Raw genomic sequence first — 23,511 nt, 5'->3', positions numbered from 1 at the left:
ATTCTGGACAATGTTTCTCACCCTCTGCATGCCACTTTGACTGAACAGAGGAGCATTTTTAGTAATAGATTAAGACAACTGCGCAGCTCCAAAGAGTGCTACATGATGTCATTCTTACCCTTGGCCATTTGGTTCTATAATGAGTCAGCTGGGGAAGTGATGACCTCCTCCTGTTAAGACTGTTTGAGGCAACATTTTTTTAAAGAATTCTTTCTTACTTCTCTTCTAATATTTGTTTATTTGTATATTTGTGCACTTGCAATGTTACTGTGACAGTGTAATTTCCTTTGGGATCAATGAAGTATTTACCTAATTGTGACTTTTCTTTGTCTTGCCCAGGAATGACACAGTCAACTTTACTAAATTAAATGTGTGACATTAACAATAGCAATATTAAATATTAAATGTTAGTCTGAAATACACCAGTTGATTGTAGTAATCTTGCCAACTGAAAATATTTACATAAGTATTACAAAAATCTTTATTTGATTAGCATAAACTAAACTACAACTATTGTGCATCATATTAATCAGGTTCAAATTATTGATGACAAGGTGGTGTACAGAAGATCACATGACATTATTTTAAAAACCACAATTGTTTACCCAGTGCCTTAGCCAATATTTACCAGCAGAAAAAAAAACACACAGCTAAAGCAACACACACAAAATGCTGGTGGAAAGCAGCAGGCCAGACAGCATCCATAGGAAGAAGCACAGTCGATGTTTTGGGCCGAGACCCTTCGTCAGGACAGCCTGAAATGTCGACTGTGCTTCTTCCTATGGATGCTGTCTGGCCTGCTGCATTCCACCAGCATTTTGAGTGTGCGGCTTGAATTTCCAGCATCTGCAGATTTCCTCCTGTTTGTGTTTTTAAACACAGCTAAAGCAGATGATCAATAATTGTCATGACTTATGGGTCCTTACCATGTCCAAATTTCCTATTACTGTTTCTATACTGCCGAAGTGATTACATTTCAAAAGTATTTTATTGACTGTAAAACTTCAAGACTTCTAGAGATTCTAAAAAGGTATTATATAAAATCCTGTATTCTTTAAGGAAGTGCTGGGGTGGGAAAAAAATCAACTCACATGTTAAATACAATAATCTGTCTAGACATTTTATTCTAGATAAATATATACCATCCTCTTCCAGGAGAATTTTTTTAGAACTGTCTGAAACCATGCAAGCAGTTTTTTTTTGAAAATCATACATTCTGTCCACCCAGAGGGCTAGTTAATTTAAAAATTATTTATTTTTTTAAAAACTGCAGATGTTAATAGTTCTGAAGGGTCTTCAACCAGGCATATTAACACTAGGTGCTGCTAGACAGCTGAGTGTTTGCAGCATTTAGACTCAAGTCTATCCTGATGAAGGGGTTTGCTCTGAATTATCAACTGTATATTTTCCTTCATAAATACTGTCTGACTTGCTATGTTCCTCCAGCATTTTGTGTGTTTTCCCAACATTTTCTGTTTTAGTTTCACTCTCATGGTTTCTTGCACTTCCCTTTAAGCCACTACCAAGACTGACCTCTTCAAAACGGGCACAAAACTTGTGGAAGCAGACTGTGAATGCAACAAAAGCCAGGATTCAATTTCCAGTTTTCACTCTCTTTTATTTACATTGCATTCAAAAGCCTCAATTAAAGGAGTGCCAAAATTCTGGATGGCAACAGCAACAGCAACAGTAACAGGTTTTTGAAACTAGTAATAACCTTGACCTGGTGATCTCCAAGTTTATAATATAAACTTCATGAAATAGAAATCTTTAGTCAAGAACTGAGAAGAGAGTCTTCATACCACAATCAAAAGAAAACACTGAAAACTAAAGGGTGACTGCCAGGTTTGGTGCCATTCATAACTGTGCTGGAAGGCAGCAAATGAAGAATCCAACAAAAAAGTTTGCAGGTTAGTTCCACACTTACTTGCACTGCCAGTTGCATTTCCAGTCATTTAAATCTGGTTGCAACTTGCACTCCTCAGCAAGACTACTTTCTTCCTCGAGAATGTCATCAGAGGGATGGGTCCATAACTGTAAATGATCTGTAGCTGTCAATAATTGATTACCTACACAAAGGAATAAAATTTAATGTAACATTATTTAAAATGATAAGTGGATTGGTCACAATATTGTTGAGTAGAATTAAGCAGAATTTATTTTGGAGTTAAAGTTTAGAATGGAGTCTTAGATTCATGACAACCCTGTGGGCAAACTCAGTTTGATATCTGGAACACTGCACACCTGCCTAGTAAAACCAGGTGAATCAAATGCTTTAATACCTTAGAATTCTTTAAACTTGACTTCAAAAGAAAGTAAAAGCATGACAAGAAGAAGATGTTTCTAACTGGTGCTATGATGATAAATTGCCCAGTTAATCGTAAAAAAAAAATGAGCATGGCACTTAAACAATCATTCATATTCAAGACAAAAGCTATGCCATTTATATACAAGTCTTCTGGATGTAGATGTGTACTCTGTTTAGAAAAACAAAAAAAGTTTACAGATAGGCAAGTCTAAAAACAGCATAATGCCAATAATCCAGTATCCAACTGCTTTGCAACTTCCAATAGCTCAGTATCTGGTTCACTCATCAGTACATAATGTGAGCAAAGATTGATTGCAATTGGGCAGTGCACCTGGAGCCACGGTTCCAATGTGTGGAACGGTGGTACGGATGGACCTGGAATTGGGAACGTGGGTAGATTTGCAGCCAGAGCCAAGACCCAAAGAACATGTACGCTTCAGCTTGTTTTGACAAGTCAAATTTCACCAAGTTCTATTTCCCACTCCCTTTACACTCAACAAGGCACAGTTTCCCATGCACTTGAAATTCACAGAATTCATTTAAAAATGATTAACTATTGTACAGTTAAAAGGTATTTTGGTATTAAAGGAATAACATTCAATAGTACAGAACATCTATTAGCCTGGCAAAGTACTGAGGGATTGTTTATCTGAGTTTTACTGTGTCTTCAATTTGAGACTAAGATCTACAAACCAAATATACTCTCCATTACAAAAAAAAAACAATGTGTTCTGGCTTCATCATGTGTGCAGTTGCATTTGTTTATAATGTACTGTTTATGCACACAAAGCACAAAAAGATCATATTTCTGGTTTTCCATTATTATATGAAAAATACTTTATTTCTAAAACTAAAAGATTGTAAGTCATAAGTTTAATAGTATTTTAATAAATCATTGAACTTAACATGAAAATATTTTAAAAGATTTTCGTGTTGAGTTAAAAATAGACAAGATTGTTTTCAAATCAATAATAAAAATTACAGTACATCATTATGAACACTTAGTTACACCATACAGACAAGGTTACCTTGTGGATCCCAAGCTAAGTTGTATGCCATGGACTGAAGGAAAAACTGCCCCATTTTCTGCCATTGATAGTTTAGGACCTGTAGTTTTGGATAATGTTTTAAAACAGAATAGAATATTTTAGCACACTGAATGACATTTTATAGTATGTGCTTTATTAATACAAACATGGAAAAATTGTAGGAATAGAATGTTCACAGGCTATGATGCAGTGAACAATAAATGAAAAATTGAATTAAATTCAAATTTCCAAATGAATTAACGTCAAATGATGCTCCACAGCTGAAAGATGTATTTAATGTAATGCCCCAGAATTTCTTGCCAGCTAACACCATCCATGGTCACCCTGCCCTATGAAGCAAGTTCTTTATGCTGATCCCACTAGCATGAATCTAACATTGGTGGGACTCAATATGGTATCCAGACCATGCATATAATAAATACTGTTACGGTGGGTCAGTAGGCATAAAATATTTGGCAAATAAACGATGGTAGCCAGATAAGTAAGCCAGGACATGACAATGAAAAAATGATTTTTTTTATATAAAAGTCTTTGACATGCAGAAATAAAAAATATTTGATCATTAAACATTAAAAATTTTAAAACACCATCTAGAAATATTAAAAATAGTAAGTTTTAATAAGTCAGAGTCATACAGCACTTAACAGACTCCCTGGTCCACCAAGTCCATGCTGAACATCAAGTATTCATTTACACTCTTACTATCACGACAAAGATACAACTCACCTACACACTAGGTGCAATTTAGTCAACAATTAACCTGTGAAACTGCATGTCTTCAGAATGTGGAGAGCAATTAGAACATTCAAAGGAAACCCATGCAGTCATAAGAACAACATGCAAACTCCAGAGATAGCACCAGAGGTCAGGATTGAACCTAGATCCCTAGAGCCATGAGATAAAAGACCTTCTACTGCTGCCTTACCAAACAATATAAACTACTTGATACTTACCAATGACCCTCACAACTATTCTTCTTTTAAATGAATGGATTTGAGTTCTTAGGGAATTGTGACAACTTTATTCTCTGCTGCTGGATTCCAGGAGTTTGTCTACCTTCAGAGTTAAGTCAGGGAAAAGCTATCAAAGAGTGGCAGCAGGTTGGGGATATCTGTATTCACATACAGAATACACATATGGGAACCACAAACCTGGCGGCATTTTCCTGCATTGCCATCTATTTTCATAAACCAGTTTCAGGCATTTATTAAGGCGGCTAGCAACCTTAGCAATAGTAGAGGTTAGGTCAGGTTGACGATTAAAACAACATCCACTTGCAGTCATTGACAACGCATTTCAACCTGAATACTTACAAATTTTCCAATGACCGTTGATTAAATTGCTGTTATACAAATTTTCCAATGATCGTTAATTAAATTGCTGTTAATACAACAATCTAAAATGCACTATAGATCGGATCAAAAATAAAATGTGAAATATTGATCAAGAACAGAGGACACAAGTGGTAATGCTACGCGAATCATTCTGATCTGTTTAAAGCACTAAGCTGGGTCAGTGATGCATGGTGCCACATGATCAGAATATGCATCCAACACTAACAAACAAAATCAGATCCTACTGGGCTTACTAGCAGCACCCAAGGTATGTTGGCTGTTAACACCAACGACACATTTCACTGTATCTTTCAATGTACATGTGACAAATAAATTTGAATCTTGATTTAGCTCTTGGCAGAAGTGCCAATACTGATCTAAAGAATCACACAATACAGCATGAATAAAAAGGTACTAATGGGAGATCAGTAAACAACTTTATACATCACTTTGCCAAAATCCTACAAAAAGTTGACAAATATTCCAGATGAAAAGCTATTAGCTGTTTTTCCCCCAAAATTATATCAATCTTTCTAAAGTAGTTTAAGCAACAGAAGCTAATGCAAGATTAACCTGCAGCTGTACCAATTTTGTGATATCTGATATTTATAATTTGTCTTGCTTGCTAGGAATAACTGATTGCTCCAGTACACTACGCTGGATTGTCATTTGCTACACTTGAGCCCATTCTGTATTCTTGAAATGGAGGCAACTGTGGCCCAAGCAGGAGATAGGAAACTTTGAGTAACTGAAGCTGACTTTCAAAGGGAAGATTGTTTAAGGGAAAAAGCAGGTGCCCAGGTTCTTGGACATGGCACGAGAGATGCAGAGAAGGACTTCCCTAGAGAATAAGAAACCCTTCAAACACAATGAAAAGATAGTGTTAATTGGCAGATGTGTAGGTCAATGCCAGCTTAATCTTAATGATCCCAGAGAAGGTGTTTAGGATCGGTGATGTATTTTCCACAATTCTTTTGGCAAAATGGTTTATTATCACAGTTGCAGTGAAAAATTTAGTTTTGCATGCCATCATTACAGATCATTTCACTGTAGTAGTGCATCGAGGTAATACAAGGGAAAACAGAATGTAAAAAAAGTGTTACATTAACAAGAAAGTGTAGAACAGGCAGGCAATAAGGGACAAGGACATAATGAGGCAGGTTGTGAGATAAGGAGTACATCGTATTGTGCCAGGGAACTGCTCAATAGTCTTGAAACAATGAGACAGAAACTGTTCTTGGCCTCAGTGGTATGTGCTTTTAGGCTTTGTAAGACTTGCCTAACAGGTGGGGGGGCTGGTTAGGTGCATTCTTTGATTATGTTGGCTGCATTAAGAAGGCAGAGTATAGTTAAGAGTCCATCGAGGGGAGACTCGTTTTCCTGATGTAGTGGGCTGTGCCCACAACTCTCTACAGTTTCTAGCTGTTTTGGTTGAGAGCAACTGCCATACCAAGCCATGATACACCTAGACAGAATGCTTTCTATACATTGGTACATTGAAAAAAAATTGGTGCAGGTGAAATAGCACATTCCAATTTCTTTATCTTTCTAGTGCACTTTCTTGGCTGTGGTACCAACACATACAGATCAGGCCAACCCAGGATACTGGTGATAGCAGTGGGAGAGTAGGAACAGAGTAATGATATACTGTCACTAGAATTCACATTCATAGCCACCAATTCACATATTTGCACTGTGCACAATTTAGCAGTTACCACTGTGCCGGGATCTGCTTGCAGCTGAAACCAAGGCATCAGGAAACAACAGTGCAGGTGCCAATTATGAGACACTGATGTCATGCATAGATTCTACATTAGACTCTGTTTACAATGTGATGTCACATATTTGGGTCAGTCTCAATCATTCACCATATTGGAATTGCACAAACCACATCTGACCTTTGCTAAGATAAGCATAGGTTTAAGACTTAAACATCTATCTGTAGTATACTTTCCACAGTACAAATCTGGTATATTTCAAAGAGCACAGGTATAGCATGACAAGCCAATAACTTTAGGCACCTTTCTCCACAGGTTTCTACGGTATGAAGTAGAGACATACCAAAAGGTGGCAATGGTACAATGTACAGTAAGGCTGTATCACCACCTGGTGGCCATAAACTAAAATACTACCTTTTTTTTTGTAAGCCATACCTAGAAAGCACACCACACTAAAATAAATGTCAGATCAGAGAATATTCACTTTCAAAAGGCCTCAGAACACCAAGATACCTAGTCGGGCATATCTTTGGCTGATGAAGGAAAATATCCAATTCAACAATACATTAAACATCAGATATTAAATTAAATTTTGAAGATGGACAAAGGTATTAAGAAAGTGGGAGGTTAAGATTTTTCAAAACAACATTAAATTAGGGAGTTTTTGATCAATTCACCCTTTTGGTAAATTAAATGCATGCTGCATTCTAAATGGCTTAGTTTCCTGAAAGTTTAACTTAAAATGATTTTAGAACATTCCAACTGACTGAACTATAAATATTGACTATAAAGTGTTGGTCAGTAAACTGCCAACCCTCCACTGTAATTCCACACTTGTACTGACATTGACAGTCATACAGTCCTGGAATGGAGAGTACAACTGTCACATCAAATTATCATGATGGTTATCTTGTCTTTATTTATAAGAAATTGGCAGAAATTTTAAATTGGTAGGATGTGGTGTCAGGTAGGACAACACAGGAAATCTTTTAATAGTTGGAGATCAAAATGGAAAGCTAGTCTCAGTGCATTTTGGGAGTTAATTTTTATTAGATTTGCAATGGAGAATGTATTTTCAGTATAGGTAACAAAGATGCTGAACAATACATTTCAAGTTCAGTCATTATAGGTAGACTAGAAAAAGTATTTAAAAGTTTTCTTTATTCTTTTCTCTAATACTATAACAAACTTGTTAGGAAATAAAACTGAAGCAGGAGTTGACCATTTGATAACTTAATAAGATTGTGGCTGATCTGCTACTTTCCTGTACAAACATCCTTTTTCTAGATATCCATAAGATTACTGTTGAATAGAGGTTGCATGCTTTGAAGCAAGGGTGAAGTACAGTATTCCACTGAGAAATATGTCATCAAACTTAGGCTCATCTACAAAAAAAGAGCACCAAAGCAGTAGATCTTAATTCAGAATGAACAAACTTCAGTAGAGCATTCATCAAGGTCCTTCATGGTAGGCTGACCCCGAACATTAAGGCACATGTGATCCAAGGATTCTTGGGAGATGGAATCAAAATTGAAATGTCCATGGAAGACAGAGGTGCTATGAGCAGTGGTATCTGCAGGATCAGTGCTGGGATGATGGTTGTTCTTTATGATACATATGATTTGGTTGAAAACACAGTGGGACTAATAAGCAAACCTGAAGACAACATAAAAATTGACAGAGTTGTAGATGGTGAGGAAGGATTTTCAGAAGATACAACAGGATAGAAAGTTACAGACAAAGCTCAAAGTTCAAAGCAAATTTATTATCAAAGTATGTACATGTCACCATATACTATCCTGAGATTCATTTTTTGTGGGCATTCAGTACATTCAAAAGAAACACAACAGAAGCAAAGAAAAACTACAGACAAAGATGGACAAATAATCAATATGCACAAGACAAACTGTCAGTTACAAATCAAAACAAATAATAATAAATAATATTGAGACAAGTGTGAGGTTTTGCACTTTGGAAGGTCAACTGTAAGAGGAAAATATACAGTAAATGGCAGGGCCCTTAGGAGCATTGATGCATAGAGGGTTCTTGGCATGCAAGTCCATAGCTCACTGAAAGTGGTAACAAAAGTTGATAGGATGGTAAAGGCAGCAGAGGGCATATTTGCATTGATCAGGCTATTGAGTGTAAAAGTCTGGAGGTCACGTTGCAGCTGTATTAAAAATTTAGTTAGGCTACATTTGGAGCATTGTGTTCAGTTGTAATTATAGGAAAGGAGGATAGAAAAAGGGGTTCACCAGGACGTTGCCTGGATGAGTGAGTATTAGCAATAAGGAAAGAGGAGGCAAACGTTGTCATCTCCGGAATATCACAGAGTAAAAGGCAATCTGATAGAAATATAAAAAAGTTACAAGTTGTCTAGATAAGGTCAAATACTAAAGGGCATGGGTTTAAGAGGAGAGAAGGAAAGCTTATGGGAGATTTGAAAACGCAAACACGAGGAGTTCTGCAGACGCTGGAAATTCAAGCAACACACATCAAAGTTGCTGGTGAACGCAGCAGGCCAGGCAGCATCTCTAGGAAGAGGTACAGTTGACGTTTCAGGCTGAGACCCTTCGTCAGGACTAACTGAAGGAAGAGCTAGTAAGAGATTTGAAAGTGGGAGGGGGAGGGGGAGATCCAAAATGATAGGAGAAGACAGGAGGGGGAGGGATGGAGCCAAGAGCTGGCCAGGTGATCGGCAAAAGGGATATGAGAGGATCATGGGACAGGAGGCCCACTGAGAAGGAAAGGGGGGGGGAATTCAGAGGATAGGCAAGGGGTATAGTCAGAGGGAGAGTGACAGAAAGAATGTGTGTATATAAATAAATAACGGATGGGGTACGAGGGGGAGGTGGAGCATTAGCGGAAGTTAGAGAAGACAATGTTCATGCCATCAGGTTGGAGGCTACCCAGATGGAATATAAGGCGTTGTTCCTCCAACCTGAGTGTGGCTTCATCTTTACAGTAGAGGAGGCCGTGGATAGACATGTCAGAATGGGAATGGGATGTGGAATTAAAATGTGTGGCCACTGGGAGATCCTGCTTTCTCTGGCGGACAGAGAGTAGGTGTTCAGCAAAACGGTCTCCCAGTCTGTGTCGGGTCTCGCCAATATATAGCAGGCCACATCGGGAGCACCGGACACAGTATATCACCCCAGCCGACTCACAGGTGAAGTGTCGCCTCACCTGGAAGGACTGTCTGGGGCCCTCCTGTCTTCTCCTATCATTTTGGATCTCCCCCTCTGCCTCCCACTTTCAAATCTCTTACTAGCTCTTCCTTCAGTTAGTCCTGACGAAGGGTCTCGGCCTGAAACGTCAACTGTACCTCTTCCTAGAGATGCTGCCTGGCCTGCTGTGTTCACCAGCAACTTTGATATGTGTTGGGAGATTTGAAAGGCTAGATTGTGCTTTTTAAAAAGTAGTAGGTGCATGGGAATGCATTGCCAGGGAAGTAGTGAAAATAGATACAGTAACAAACTTTAAGGGGCATTTAGACAAGCCCATGGACAGGCAGGGGAAGGGAAGACAGACCATATACAAACAGATGGGATTAGTTTAAATTATTAATACAGACATAATGGCCAAAGAGCCTGCTCTATTTTATACTGTACTGTCCTATGTTATAAATTCAACAAGGCATTCCCTATTATCAACCCCCCCCAAAATGTTTCTGGGAAATATCCTCTTCTGGCAGTTTTGACAAAGAGTTGTGGGTGTGGCCTTAACATGCTTCTCACTTATCAAATGATGGAAGTATGGATTTTCCCCATAGGGGAAAATCTTCTGCTGTATGGGATCTCTGTTTTCAGGTATATCATTGCATCTTGCAGAGGAATCTCAATGGTTGAGTTAACTATGTGCTGCCCTTAGTTGGCCAAAGGTTTCATTTAAATATAATGTCAGGCATTCACATTTGCAAATTGGGCTATGATCAGTTGTCAGGAACAGAACCCTAATGTAGCATGGGGAGAAACTGTACGTTTTGAGATGACAGAAAACCTGATACTACCTCAAAGAAAATTAAAAACTATATTGCATTATTTTCAAAGAATAGTTGGAATGATTGATAATACTCACAAGCTTTCTTTTGTGATGTCGTAATGGTATTGGCTCAAAAATGCAAACAGTGTTCCCATATGAAGCAGCAATCTAGGAATGACAATCAGAATTATTTACTCAATGTCTGGACATTACTTCACTTAAATAGTTGAGAAACATCACAGTAAGTCCTGGAAATATGATTTAATTTCAAAACAATGGACTCCAATTTATGCATTAACACTGTAGATTAATTTGCAATATAGTTATACATTTATGTTGATTTGAAATTACAGAGCTGATTCACTTTACTGGATACCATTAAGATATAAAAAGAATCAAACACAGGATGCTCTCTGAAAATTCTTCTGTCACATTGAAGGCTGTTATATAACTGGTCAGAAGACACCAGCTGGTGAAAGAATTATCTGAAGAATAAGTATAAAACAGCATGCTCATGTCTATGGGGGTTGGATAAACAGTAGCTTCACTGGATTTCAATAACATAATAAGCTTCTATTGAAACTGCTCAGCATGTCCAAGTCTTGGAACAAGCTTTCAATATAATCAAGCACTATTTCATGCACCAAGCAACAAGAACATGGCAAGGCATCCAAGATTTATGACAGGTTTTGGTGCTCACCACTTAGCTCACAAGGAGCACTTTATAACTGCTGTATGTTTAAGTGCATACATCAACTCAACAACTAGTAAGTACCCCCAGCAGGCTGGGGGCAAAGATATGTTTCCTCCGGATATTCCATTTTCCTCCCACATCCCAAAGACTTGCAAGTTGGTTAGTTGGCTCTTGTAAATTATACCTTCATGTAAATTTTAATGGCAAGATGAATCAATGGAGAGTTAAAATAAGCATTGTGGAGAAAAAAAAGCTGCAGAGAAGGAAATGAGATTAATCTGATTCCCCTCCTGGAAATCACCTATAAGATGCCTCTAAGTTGACAGAACTCAGATGGATTCACATTGCTACCACCAAGGAGGTACGGGAGCCTGAAGACACACACTCAACATTTCAGGAACAATTTCTTCCCCTCTGCCATCAGATTTCTGAACAGCCTACCTTACTATTTTTGCAATGCTTATTTAATTTCCTTTTTTTAAAAAAAAATACTTCCTATTGTAATTTAGAGTTTTTATTATTACGCATTTGCAATGTACTTCTGCCACAGAACAAATTCATGACATATACCCAGGCCTGATTCTGACCTAACTAAACCCACCATGGAAGAATTGGTACACAGACATACAGAGTTCCCTGAGACTGTGCATCATGAATTAGCCAACTTGGCTGGAATTCTTACAGCCTGGGTAACCCAGAGAATCAAGTCTAATTGGTCGGGTTAGGACTAACTGGTAGACCACCCTCAATATGACCCATTATCATTTCACAAAAAAACTGCAATTTTATTTAGGTGAATTTCACCAATATCTTGGACAAGACTTGGACAAGTAATACAAGTTAAGCTACCTGAACCTGAGATACATCTCCCCCTAGATTTCAATGCTTACTAATTCATATCTCTCAGATATACACAAATCAGAAAGCAAACTAATTTGAACAAAATCACCAGTAAATAACTGCTGTTAAAAATGAGCCTAGGTGTGCGAAATCTAGTATAGAACACGAACACAAGATAAAGCAGAATAATAAAACTTAAAATTATGATATAAACCTCACCAGTTAGTTACTGGGAAAAATCATATAAAGATATTTTACCCGGCCTTGCTGAAGGGAACATTCCACACAGCCCACTTGGATATTTCCATGTTTAGCACCAGGGATGATTTGAACACATTCAAAGTCACTTCCAAGAATGACTATGTCACATCCTGAAGCATACGCCTGTCAAAGCAGAAATCATAAGAAACAATTTATTAACCCAAAACATTTTCCAACTAAATGTTTCACAAAATCAAGTGAGGAACTAAATGAAAAAAGTATACAACATTGCAATAAAACTAATATAAAGTCTCATGTACTTCCATTCTACCACAGCAAATCACATCAGCTATAAAAAGTGAAAAAAATTAAAATGTTATTAATATATTCAGTGTTTTCTCAAATACCACAGACACTGCTGAATCACCAATAATGTTGCTACATTTCTCTCAAGCTTCAAAATTGAACTTACACTTTTTTTCTCCTAGTTGTTTAATTCTACTTTTCACAATTCCTGGATTCCACTGTTTCCAATAATCTTTCTGGATAATCAATAATCTTTCTGGATTGTGATAATTTCAATTTTGCTCTCTATTTGTTTTTCAAACAGTTCTTATAACTACTTTTTCCTCTTTCAAATATGACTCTGCTACTACTGGAACCTGTGATTTACATTTCGATGCTATGTTTCGGGCTGATTAAGCCAGCGGTTCCCAACCATGTGCTACTGGGCCGCGAGGAAACGATATGAGTCAGCTGCACCTTTCCTCATTCCCTGTCACGGCCACTGTTGAGCTTGAACGCAAGCGAGGTCATTATCCACGCATCATCCATGTCAGCGCGGGAAGGAGATCAACTCCTCGAGCTTGCAAATGACGGCGGGCTGAAAAGTATGTTTGACATAACATCTCTGCCGGCATTCTGGATCAAAGTCAAGGCTAAATATCCTGAGATAGCCACGAAAGCACTGAAAACGTTTCTTCCATTTCCAACATAGCTCTGCAATGAATGCAACGAAAATGAAATTGCAGAATAGACTGGACATAAGGAACCCCCTTCGAGCATCGCTGTCTCCCGTCACCCCTCGATAGGACCGTCTCGTTGCAGCGAACAAGTATTCAGCCCAGGGCTCCCACTTATTCAGCGATATTGGTGTGTTGCAATGATCTTATATGTTCATACAGGGAAAATATGTGCTGTGTGTTTAATATCCAAACGTTACTTAAAATGTTATGATGCTATTGACTTATAAGTGACTTATATAATCATATAACAATTACAGCACGGAAACAGGCGATCTCAGCCCTTCTAGTCTGTGCCGAACTCTTATTCTCACCTAGTCCCACCAACCTGCACGCAGCCCATAACCCTCCATTCCTTTCCTGTCCATATACCTATTCAATTTTTCTTTAAGTGATAATATCAAACCTGCCTCAACCACTTCTACTGAAGTTTGTTCAACACTTACTTCAAGCTCCCTGTCCTCCCCTGATAATTGACTTATCACTATATTCATGCAAGGAAAATATGCGCTGTGTGTTTAATATTAAATTCGTTAGATAAACCCTTTTAGAAAGGAAATTGAGTGTATTAGCCACTTATCACCTATACTGTATTCCGGTCATGATTAACACCCCCCCCCCCCGCCCCTGAACAGAATCACCAAAAATGAATTGTAGGGATAAAAAAAATCGGCACATACACGCATGCGCACTGGTGCCCGCGCAAGGCTTCATGGTTATTGTAGTCTTTCTCGGGGTAAACACAACGTATTTGACTGCTACTCTTGTCCGTTGACAACCCTACCCCGCCCCCCCCGCCCCGGGTCCGCCGGTCCGCAAGAATATTGTCAATATTAAACCGGTCCGCAATGCAAAAAAGGTTGGGGACCCATGGATTAAGCGATCTAGCGTTTTGCTGTCTCTGAGGGAGTTTGGTGAAGTTCCAAACAGAGTGTGTAGCCTGGAGGACAAGAAGCCTGGAGATGGGGCACGAGCAGTGCTTGACTCAATTTCTCACCAACTAAAGCAAGACTGAGATCAATGAGGACCAGAGTAGAAGGCGAGCAGGTGTTCAGCACTGACTGCCTGCATTTGACTGGTCTCTCTCTACCTCTTGTTCACTGCTGCCAGAAGAGGGTGCCTGCATTTGCGTGCTCTCTCCCGCTTGCTGCTGCTAGAGAAAAGTGCCTGCGTTTGATTAGTCGCTTTCTTCCGCTTAATCGATACTGCTGGAGGATGGTGCCAGTCTTGGGTCTTGGGCAAGGTTTTATGGATGCGGTTTGGGGTTTGGACTCTGTAGTTTATGTTATGATGTGTTTCTGGTTACACCTTTTTTATTGCTATTTTGTGAGATTTTGATTGGGGCAGGCTGGGGTGCGGCCAGCAGTCAATGAACGACACAGCACTAAATTAAACTACACTCAACTAACCTGTGTGTATCTAATAACATGTTGCAACTACATTTATATATTTAAAATATGAAAAGAAATTCTCAAGCTGGTTTAACATTTAAGGTTGAATAATAATATTCATCTGGTTCAAGTGTTTACTTCCAGATACAACAATCTTCTATGGTGCAGAGGGTGACAAAAGATGAAGCTGGAACCCAAAGGATTTTAACAAGTCTGGAAGTGCCAGATGCAAGACAATTAGGATCCATTTGGCACCTGCTCCCTGGAAATGGCAAAGGTAATTAACTAAAACTTGCTTGGGAACATTGGCAGTTTCATAGACAAATGCCAGCATCCCACAGTTCCTGACCGTGTATGCAATCCCTGCACAAACTGGAAGTCCCAAATTTACTGGTTAAGCTTAACAGGTAGTTCCTGCTGTATATTCCATCAGTGGCAATAGCACAGATTTTCTGCAGTTTTCTAATATAACAGCTCTTTGGATCACATATTTCGATAGCAAGGAATGGCTGGAAAGGACTACGACCAGTACATGAGGTTTTTTTTTAAAGCAAGTAAACTTTAGTTGTCTATAACAGGAATTCTGCAGATGCTGGAAATTCAAGCAACACACATCAAAGTTGCTGGTGAACACAGCAGGCCAGGACTTGACAAAGGGTCTCGGCCTGAAACGTCGACTGCACCTCTTCCTACAGATGCTGCCTGGCCTGCTGCGTTCACCAGCAACTTTGATGTGTGTTGCTTTAGTTGTCTATGTACAAGTTACATTTAAATAATTTTTGTTTTGGCATGTTTTGAATGCCATGACACTTAAAATTCTTGGCATGCTTGATAGTTGACAATAATAGGGCAATAGCTTGGCCATCTGTTTTTTCCCCCAGCAGTTTCCTAGCTACAGTTTGTCCTGGCATATCAATGTCACACAAGGCCCTGATGTTACACAGGGCCTTACCATTTTAGATCAGGCTGGTTTTAGGCAGCACGTTGTTGCTAGCAGAAAGGGAAATATATATAAAGCTAGCACATCAACTTTATACAGTATAGTATGATCCCATTCACTTGAATGAAGTTACCCATCTTCATTAAATATAGTGAGTTCTTTTGTTAGTTTTTCCCTTTATTTCAATGGATATTTATTCCAAAACAATCATCAGCAGCTTCAGTTGCTTCGAAAAGTTTCCGGCTTTGAAATTTATCTTTTTTAAAAGACCTGTACAAATTTTCTTAACAAATTTCTCTTAAAGAATTTAAAGATGTGACAAAGAACTTTGTTACACTTTCAAATTCTTCCTCAACCTTGTTGCAAGATGAAGTTCAGAAGCACACAGTTTTCTAACTATGGACCAACCATAAATGTTTTGCAAGTCTATCTTCCAGGAAATTAAACACTTTACCAGGTTTTCTTTTTCAAAAAGGGAAAAGGCTTCATTTATTTTTCATCCTAATTGCTCTGATATAACTGAGATAGTTACAAGGGCACAAGATAATTAAGAGTCAAAAGTTACAAAAAAAATTGTTTAAAACCTGCAGATACTGGAGATAAATAGTAAGATGCTGGAAATGCTCAGCAAGTCAGGCAGATTCTTATAATATTGATAACAGACAATCACAGATGGGCAGACTATACACGGATAAGCACTTAAATTTTCAGTCACATTGGCACTCTGAATACAAGAGTTGCAGCATCATACCACAGCTGTACTACATGTTGGTCATAGAAAAGTACAGGACAGAAACAGGCCTGTCAGCCCAACTGGTCAATTTAAACTCCTAGTCCCATCAACCTGCACTCAGACCATAGCCGTCTATACACCTATCCAAACTATTAAACATTGAAATCGAACTCGCATGCACGACTTGCACTGGCAGCTCGTGCACAATCTCATTACCCTCTGACTGAAGTTCCCTCATGTACTTTTCACCTTTCACCCTTAATCCATGACTTCTAGTTGTAGTCCCACCCAACCTCAGTGGGGGAAAAAAATTCCGATTTAGAATCTCAACTGAAGACCAGACTCATCCTTTTCCAAATTTACTTTGAAACTAATGGCATTACGATCACAAAATGCAAAGCGTTCCTCCTACACAAACTTTTGTCACCTGCCCGGTCTCATTCCCTAATAGCGGATTAAGCTTCGCACACTCTCTCACTGGTACTTCTATGTACTGATTAAAGAAACTTTCCTGAATACATTTGACAAACTCTATCCCATCTAGTCCATTTACAGTATGGGAGTCCCAGTCAATAGGTGGAAAGTTAAAATCACCTACCATGACAATTTTATGTTTCTTGCAACAGTCTGTGATCCCTCTACAAATTTGTTCCTCTAAATCTCGCGGACTGTTGGGTAGCCTACAATATTGTCCCATTAACATGATCATACCTTTCTTATTCCTCAGTTCCACCCATAAAATCTCACTGACTGAGCACTACTGTGACATTTTCCCTGACTAGCAACAACATCCCTCCCACTGTCGCATCTAATACAACTGAACTCCGGAATACTGAGCTGCCAGTCCTGTCCCTTCTGCAACCATGTCTCACTAATGGCTAAATATATCATAATTCCATGTGTTGATCCATGCCCTGAGCTCATCTGCCTATCCTACAATACTTCCTACATTGAAATACAAGCAGCTCAGAACATTAGTTGCATCATGCTCAACCTTTTGATTCCTGACTTAACATCTGTCTCCACAACCTCTCCACTATATGTTGAGACAGAGAGCATAGTGACATGGCGTCATGAAAACAATTCTGATTGAGGTTAGAAACAGAATCAGATGCATATCAGCTCCAGCAGGGTTTGCAGACCATTACTTCCTACAAAGTGAAATCTAACATCATGAATGGCTGTGATCCTTCACTCCCAGATAAGCTCAACACCTTTTGTGCATGCTTTGAAAGGGAAAATAAAACTACACCTGTGCAAATCCCTGTAGCATCTGGTGACCCTGTGATCTTTGTCTCAGAGGCTGATGTCGGAACACCTTTCAAGAGGTGAACCCTCATAAAGCTTCAGACTCTGATTGTGCACCTGGTAGGGCTCTGAACACCTCTGCTACCAACTGGTGGAAATGTCCAAGGACATCTTCAATCTCTCACTGCTGCAGTCGGAGTTTCCCGTCTGCTTCAAAAGGGTGATCATCATACCAGTGCCTAAGAAGAGTAGGGTGAGCTACTTCAACAACTATTGCCCAGTGGCACTCATATCACTCTGATGAAGTGCTTTGAGGTTGGTTATAGCTATAATCAATTCCTGCCTAAGCAAGCACCTGGACCCAGAGCAATTTTCCTATCACCATAACAGATCTACAGCAGAAGCAATCTCACTGGCTTTCCACTTAGCTCTGGATCACCTGAACAATAGTAATACCTTCATCAGGTGGCTGTTTAGTGATTACAGCTCAGTGTTCAACATAATCATACCCTCAGTTCTAATCAACAAGCTCTAAAACCTAGGCATCTGTTCCTCCCTCTGCAAATGGATCCTTGACTTCCTCACAAGGAGTCCACAGTCAGTGTGGACTGGAAATAACCTCTTCTCACTGACAATTAACACTGGCGCACCTCAAGAATGTGTGCTTAGCCCACTGCTCTGTTCTCTCTACACTCATAACCTTGCGGCTAGACGCAGCTCAAACGTCATCTATAAATTTGCCAATGACACAACTATTGTTGGCAGAATTTCAGATCGTAATGAGGAAGTGTACAGTCATGAGGCAGATCAGCTGGTTGAGTGGTATTATAATAACAACAACAACTCTGCACTCAGCATCAGTAAGACCAAGGAACTGATTGTGGATTTCAGGAAGGAGAAGTCAAGGGAACACACACCAGTCCTCAACAAGGGATCAGCAGTGGAAAGGGTGAGCAGTCTCAAGCTCCTGGGTGTCAATATCTCTGAAGATTTACCCTGGACCCAACATATTGATGCAAATACAAAGAAGACACAACAGCAGCTATATTTCATTAGGAGTTTGAGGAGAATTAGTATGCCATCAAAGACGTTAATAAATTTCTACAGGGGTACCATAAGGAGCATTCTAGCTGATTGCATCACTGTCTGGTATAGAGGGACCACAGCACAAGATCGGAAAAAGCAGCCAAAAATTATAAACTCAGTCAGTTCCATCATGGGTGTTAGCCTCCCCAGCATTCAGGACACCTTCAAAAGGCGAAGCCTCAAACAAAGTGGCATCCATAATGAAAGGATGACCAACACCCAGAACATGTCCTCTTCTCATTGCTACCATCAAGGAGATGGTACAGAAGCCTGAAGATACATGCTCAATGTTTCAGGAACAGCTTCTTCCTTTCCACCATCAGATTTTTGAATGGACAATGAACCCATGAATACTACCTCATTATTCCTCTCTTTTTCCACTAATGCTGCCAAACCTGCTGAGTTCTTTCAGCATTTTATGTGTCCCCCTTATAGGTAAAGCAACACTTACTGCAACATTATACATTTCACAGGATATTGAGAATGCTACAAATCAAAAATTAATGATTAGCTTATACTTTCGGCCCTCAGATTTGTGCTTCATTGGGATCTCTTCTGGAGGAAGGTATGACATATACAAAGGGGACCTGAACTCAAGGGGGACTAATTTCCTTTTGGACAGGTTTGCAAGAACTATTGGGGATGGTTTAAAGTGGCTTGGCATGGGGAGAGGAAGCAGAGTGATAGGTAAGACAATGGAAAAGCTGATGTAAAGGTAGATGCAGCGTGTAGAGAGACTGGAAGGACAAGCATTGGATAGGGCATAAATGCAGTCAGTTGGATGGGTTGAAATGTGTCTAATGTAATGCAAGAAGTTTCAGGAACAAGGGTGATGAAAAGCATGGATCAGTACATGGAACTACAACGTTGTGGCCATTATAAAGCTGTCATAAGGGCAGGAATGGCAGCTGGATGTTAAGGGCTTTAGATGTTTCAAAAGGGACATGGAGGGAGATAGAGGTGGAGGAATGTTCCACAGGGGTGATGCTGAGACTTACTTTTCACGTTTATGTCAATGATTTGGACGATAGATTTGAAGGCTTTGTGGTTACATTGGCAGACAATAGAAAGATAGATGGAGGGACAGGTAGTGCTGTGGAAGCAGGGAGTCTGCATAAGAACTTCAACAGATTAGGAGAATACGCAAAACGTGGCAGATAGAATATAGTATAGGGAAGTGTACAGTCATGCACTTCGGTAGAAGGAATAAAAGGCAAAGACTTTTTTCTAAACAGGGAGAAAATTCAGAAATCAGAGATGCAAAGAGACTTTGAAGTCCTCATGCAGACTTCCATAAAGTCTCCTTGCAAGTTGTTTCAGTGGTGAGGAAGGCAAATGCAATGTTAGCATTCATTTTGAAAGGACTAGAATTTAAAAGCAAAGATATATTGCTGAGGCTTTATAAGGCATTGGTCCATCACACTTTGAGCAGTTTTGGGTCCTTTAGAGGGTCCAGAGGAAGTTCATGAGAATGATCTGTGAATGAAAAGGTTAATGTACAAGGAACATTTGTTGGCTCTGGGTCTGTACTTGCTGGAGTACCAGAAGAACAAGGGAGGATCTTACTGAAACCTATCAAATATTGAAAGGACTTGATAGAATGGACATGGATAAGATGGTTTCCTGTAGTGGGGAAATCTAGGACCAGAATAGAAGGTCATCCCTTTCAAAGAGATGAGAAGGAATGTCTTTAGCCAGAGGGAGATGAACCTGTGGAATTAATTGCCATAGACAGCTGTAGAGGCAATGTCATTGGGTATATTTAAAGTGGAGGTAGATGGCTTCTTCATTAGTAAGGGAACATAGAAATTCACAGCACATTACAGGCTCTTCGGCCCACAATATTATGCCAACCATGTAACCTACTCTAGAAACTGCCGAGAATTAGCCTACCAGATAGCCTTCTATTTTTCTAAGCTCCACGTGATGAAGTTTTTAAGGATATTGGGGATGCAGGGGTTAATGACCTTCAAGGACTTTGTACTCTGTTAGCATAAGTTGCATCCTTTGTTTTTGCTTCATGCAGCTGGGAGGTTGTGAAATAGCTAAACTACTTCTTTGTTTCAATCAAGGACAGAATTATTTGATTCTGTAGAGTAATACTGTAGATGTGTGTGTCTGACAAACACTCTGAGGCTAACTACTTCTTTGTCAGGCCCTCTGTATCTTGTAGTTTGATAATCTTGTACTAAGAATTGGAAAACAACTCCATATATGAATAATGATGGCCTCTTTGAACTGTATAAACATTGCTGTATGTAACCTGCTGAGAGAGGTTCATTACGAGCTCCTAGAGGGAGAGGAACACTGTCCCTCTGGTACGCAGCTCCAGAGCCTCTCGCTGGCTGAGTTCGAACAAATAAACTGGTGAAACGGATAAAGTAAAGAACTGTTTGTGGTGTGGTTATTGGTCCGGCAAATTTAAGTTTACACACGTACCTATCTAAAAGTCTCTTAAAAGACCCTATTGCATCCACCTCCACCACCGTCGCTGGCAGTGCATTCCACGTGCATACCACTCTGTGTGAAAAACGTACTCCTGTACTTCCAAAAACCTTAAAACTATGTCCCCTCGTGTCAGCCGTTTCTGCCCTGGAGAAAAGCCTCTGGCTATCCACACAATCAATGCCTCTCATCATCTTATACACCTCTATCAGGTCACCCTTCATCCTCCGTCACTCCAAGGAGAAAAGGCCAAGTTCACGCAACCTGTTCTCCCAAGGCACGCTCACCAATCCAGGCAACATCTTTGTAAATCCTCTCTGCACACTTTCTATAGTATCCACATCCTTCCTGTAGTGAAGAGACCAGAAATGAACATAGTACTCCAACTGGGGTCTGACCAAGGTTTTGTATAGCTATAGTATTACCTTATGGCTCTTGAACCCAAGCCCATGGTTGATGAATGCCATATGCCTTCTTAACAACACTGTCAACCTGCACAGCAGCTTTGAGTGACCTACAGACATGGACCCCAAGATCTCTCTGATCGTCCACACCGCCAAGAGCCTTACCATTAAGAATATATTGTCTTCAAATTTGACCAACCAAAAATGAATTCATCTGGGTCGAACTCCATCTGCCACTTCTCAGCCCAGTTCTACATCATACCGATGTCCCACTGTAACCTCGAACAACCCTCCAGACTAGCCACAACATCCCCAACCTTTGTATCATCAGCAAACTTACTAACCCACCCTTCTTCTTCATCCAGGTTATTTATATTAAAAAAAAAATCACAAAGAGGAGGGATCCCAGAACAGAGCCTTGTGGAACACCACTGGTCACCAACCTCCATGCAGAATACGGACCATCTACAACCACCCTTTGCCTTCTGTGGGCAAGCCAATTCTGGATCTAAGTCAAAGGTTACAGGGAGAAGGCTGGAAAATGGGTTTGAGAGAGAGATAATAAATTAGCAATAATGGAATGGTGGAACAGACTCGATGGGCTGAATAGCCTAATTCTGCTCCTACTTTGTGCCTTTCGGTCTTATGGAGATTTACCAGGATGCTGCCTTGGTTAGAGAACATATCTTATGAAGATGGTTGAGTAAGCTAGTGCGTTTCTCATTGGAGTAAAGGAGGGTAAGAGTTGAACTAAATAGGTAGCCAGAAATTTTTTTCCCCCCAGTATGGAAAAGGCTAATATGAGCAGATACAATTTTAAGGTGATTGGAGGAAATTATAGTGGGATGTTATACACAGATGCTGACAGGAGTGGTAGTAGAGGCAGATACAGTGGCATCATTTGAGAAGAAAAATGGAGGGCTATGTGGGAGGGAAGGGTTGGATTGATCTTAATAGGTGGTTACAAAGTCAGCACAGTATTGTGGGCCAAAGTTCCTATACTGTGCTCCACTGTTCTGCATTCTAGTAATTATACTCAAAGGTTGCAAACTCTGTCACATTAAACAATTTCAAAATGCTTGCTGATGGAAGTTACAGATTATCAAATAATTTGAACTATGCACTAAGACACAACTGTACATTTAACAACATGGGCTGATAATCACAACAGATGATGCTGTGGTTAATATCCCCTGAGTAACTACAGCTGGAGTGCAGAAATAAGCTGCAGATTAAATAGTAAGGGGGTTATAAATATAGATATCCAAGATTTCAGAAAAATATCAATGTGGTAATTTTCACACCAACACCAAACTAGAGAAAAAGAAAAACGAGATCCTCTTAAAATTATGATATGAATTTTATATCTAATTACTTCCCATGAGTTACTCCTGCATTCAAAATAACCTTTGGTTCCCGCTACATCAATAAACATGACAAACCAAATGGGTCTCATGTCAGAGAAAAAAAAACCTTATTTTAACAAGAGTAAAAATAAAATTCTAATATGCTTGTAAATCACTCTGCTTCTCTAATGAGTACCAATTCCACCCTGCTGTTCAGAGCCATCTGTCAATTAACCCTACATGACTGTACTTGTGCTGGTTTAAATACTGTGGTATGCCTTCGATTTTTGCTTGCATTCACAATGAAAAATGTTGGCAGAAATAGATTTTCAAAATAATATTCATCCAAGTCAAACTGAGTAAGCCCAACAATTATGAAGAGAACCACCAGTATTCAGTTGGTGGTACAAGATAAGTAAATCCTGGACACAGACTCACTGCAAGACCTAGGAATGCAGATAGCAGAGGTCACTAAAAAGAGCCCATAGGATTCCACAGCATTGTTAAGATATCAGACATTTCCATTCTAGACAAATTTTGCCGTAGGACTAGCAATGTCTTTGATTTGAATTGAGATGAAGGCTTATAACTTAAAGAAATTAATTTATTCATTTTTTAATTTTATAAAAGTATTTAAATTGTGTCTTGGTTTAATTTGCTTTAATTATTCCATTAAAGAATTTAAATAAACTAGCAAAACTTAGTGTGGCCAAAAGGCAAGGTTTTGGCCCTTCCTGTCACCAGCTGCCAAGTGACTGAGTCAGAACCTCA

At 39.4% G+C, this 23,511-nt stretch overlaps 1 protein-coding gene across 3 annotated transcripts in view; it reads right to left on the bottom strand.

The window, feature by feature from the left end:
- The window catches only part of dmxl2 (Dmx-like 2), a 154,148-nt gene that overhangs the window by 109,832 nt on the left and 20,805 nt on the right, over positions 1 to 23,511 (bottom strand). For all 3 annotated transcript variants that reach the window (XM_072278191.1, XM_072278192.1, XM_072278193.1), the window contains exons 2-5: positions 12,183 to 12,308; positions 10,487 to 10,558; positions 3,337 to 3,415; positions 1,928 to 2,069 (exon numbers count right to left, since the gene is read on the bottom strand). In XM_072278191.1, coding sequence (XP_072134292.1) covers positions 1,928 to 2,069; positions 3,337 to 3,415; positions 10,487 to 10,558; positions 12,183 to 12,308 — 419 coding nt within the window. The remainder of the gene's footprint in view (positions 1 to 1,927; positions 2,070 to 3,336; positions 3,416 to 10,486; positions 10,559 to 12,182; positions 12,309 to 23,511) is intronic.

The sequence above is a fragment of the Mobula birostris genome, chromosome 14, assembly GCF_030028105.1.
Source record: "Mobula birostris isolate sMobBir1 chromosome 14, sMobBir1.hap1, whole genome shotgun sequence".
Lineage (NCBI taxonomy): Eukaryota > Metazoa > Chordata > Chondrichthyes > Myliobatiformes > Myliobatidae > Mobula > Mobula birostris.
Note: the sequence above shows the minus strand (reverse complement) of the source record. Positions and strands in the feature narration are given on the sequence as shown.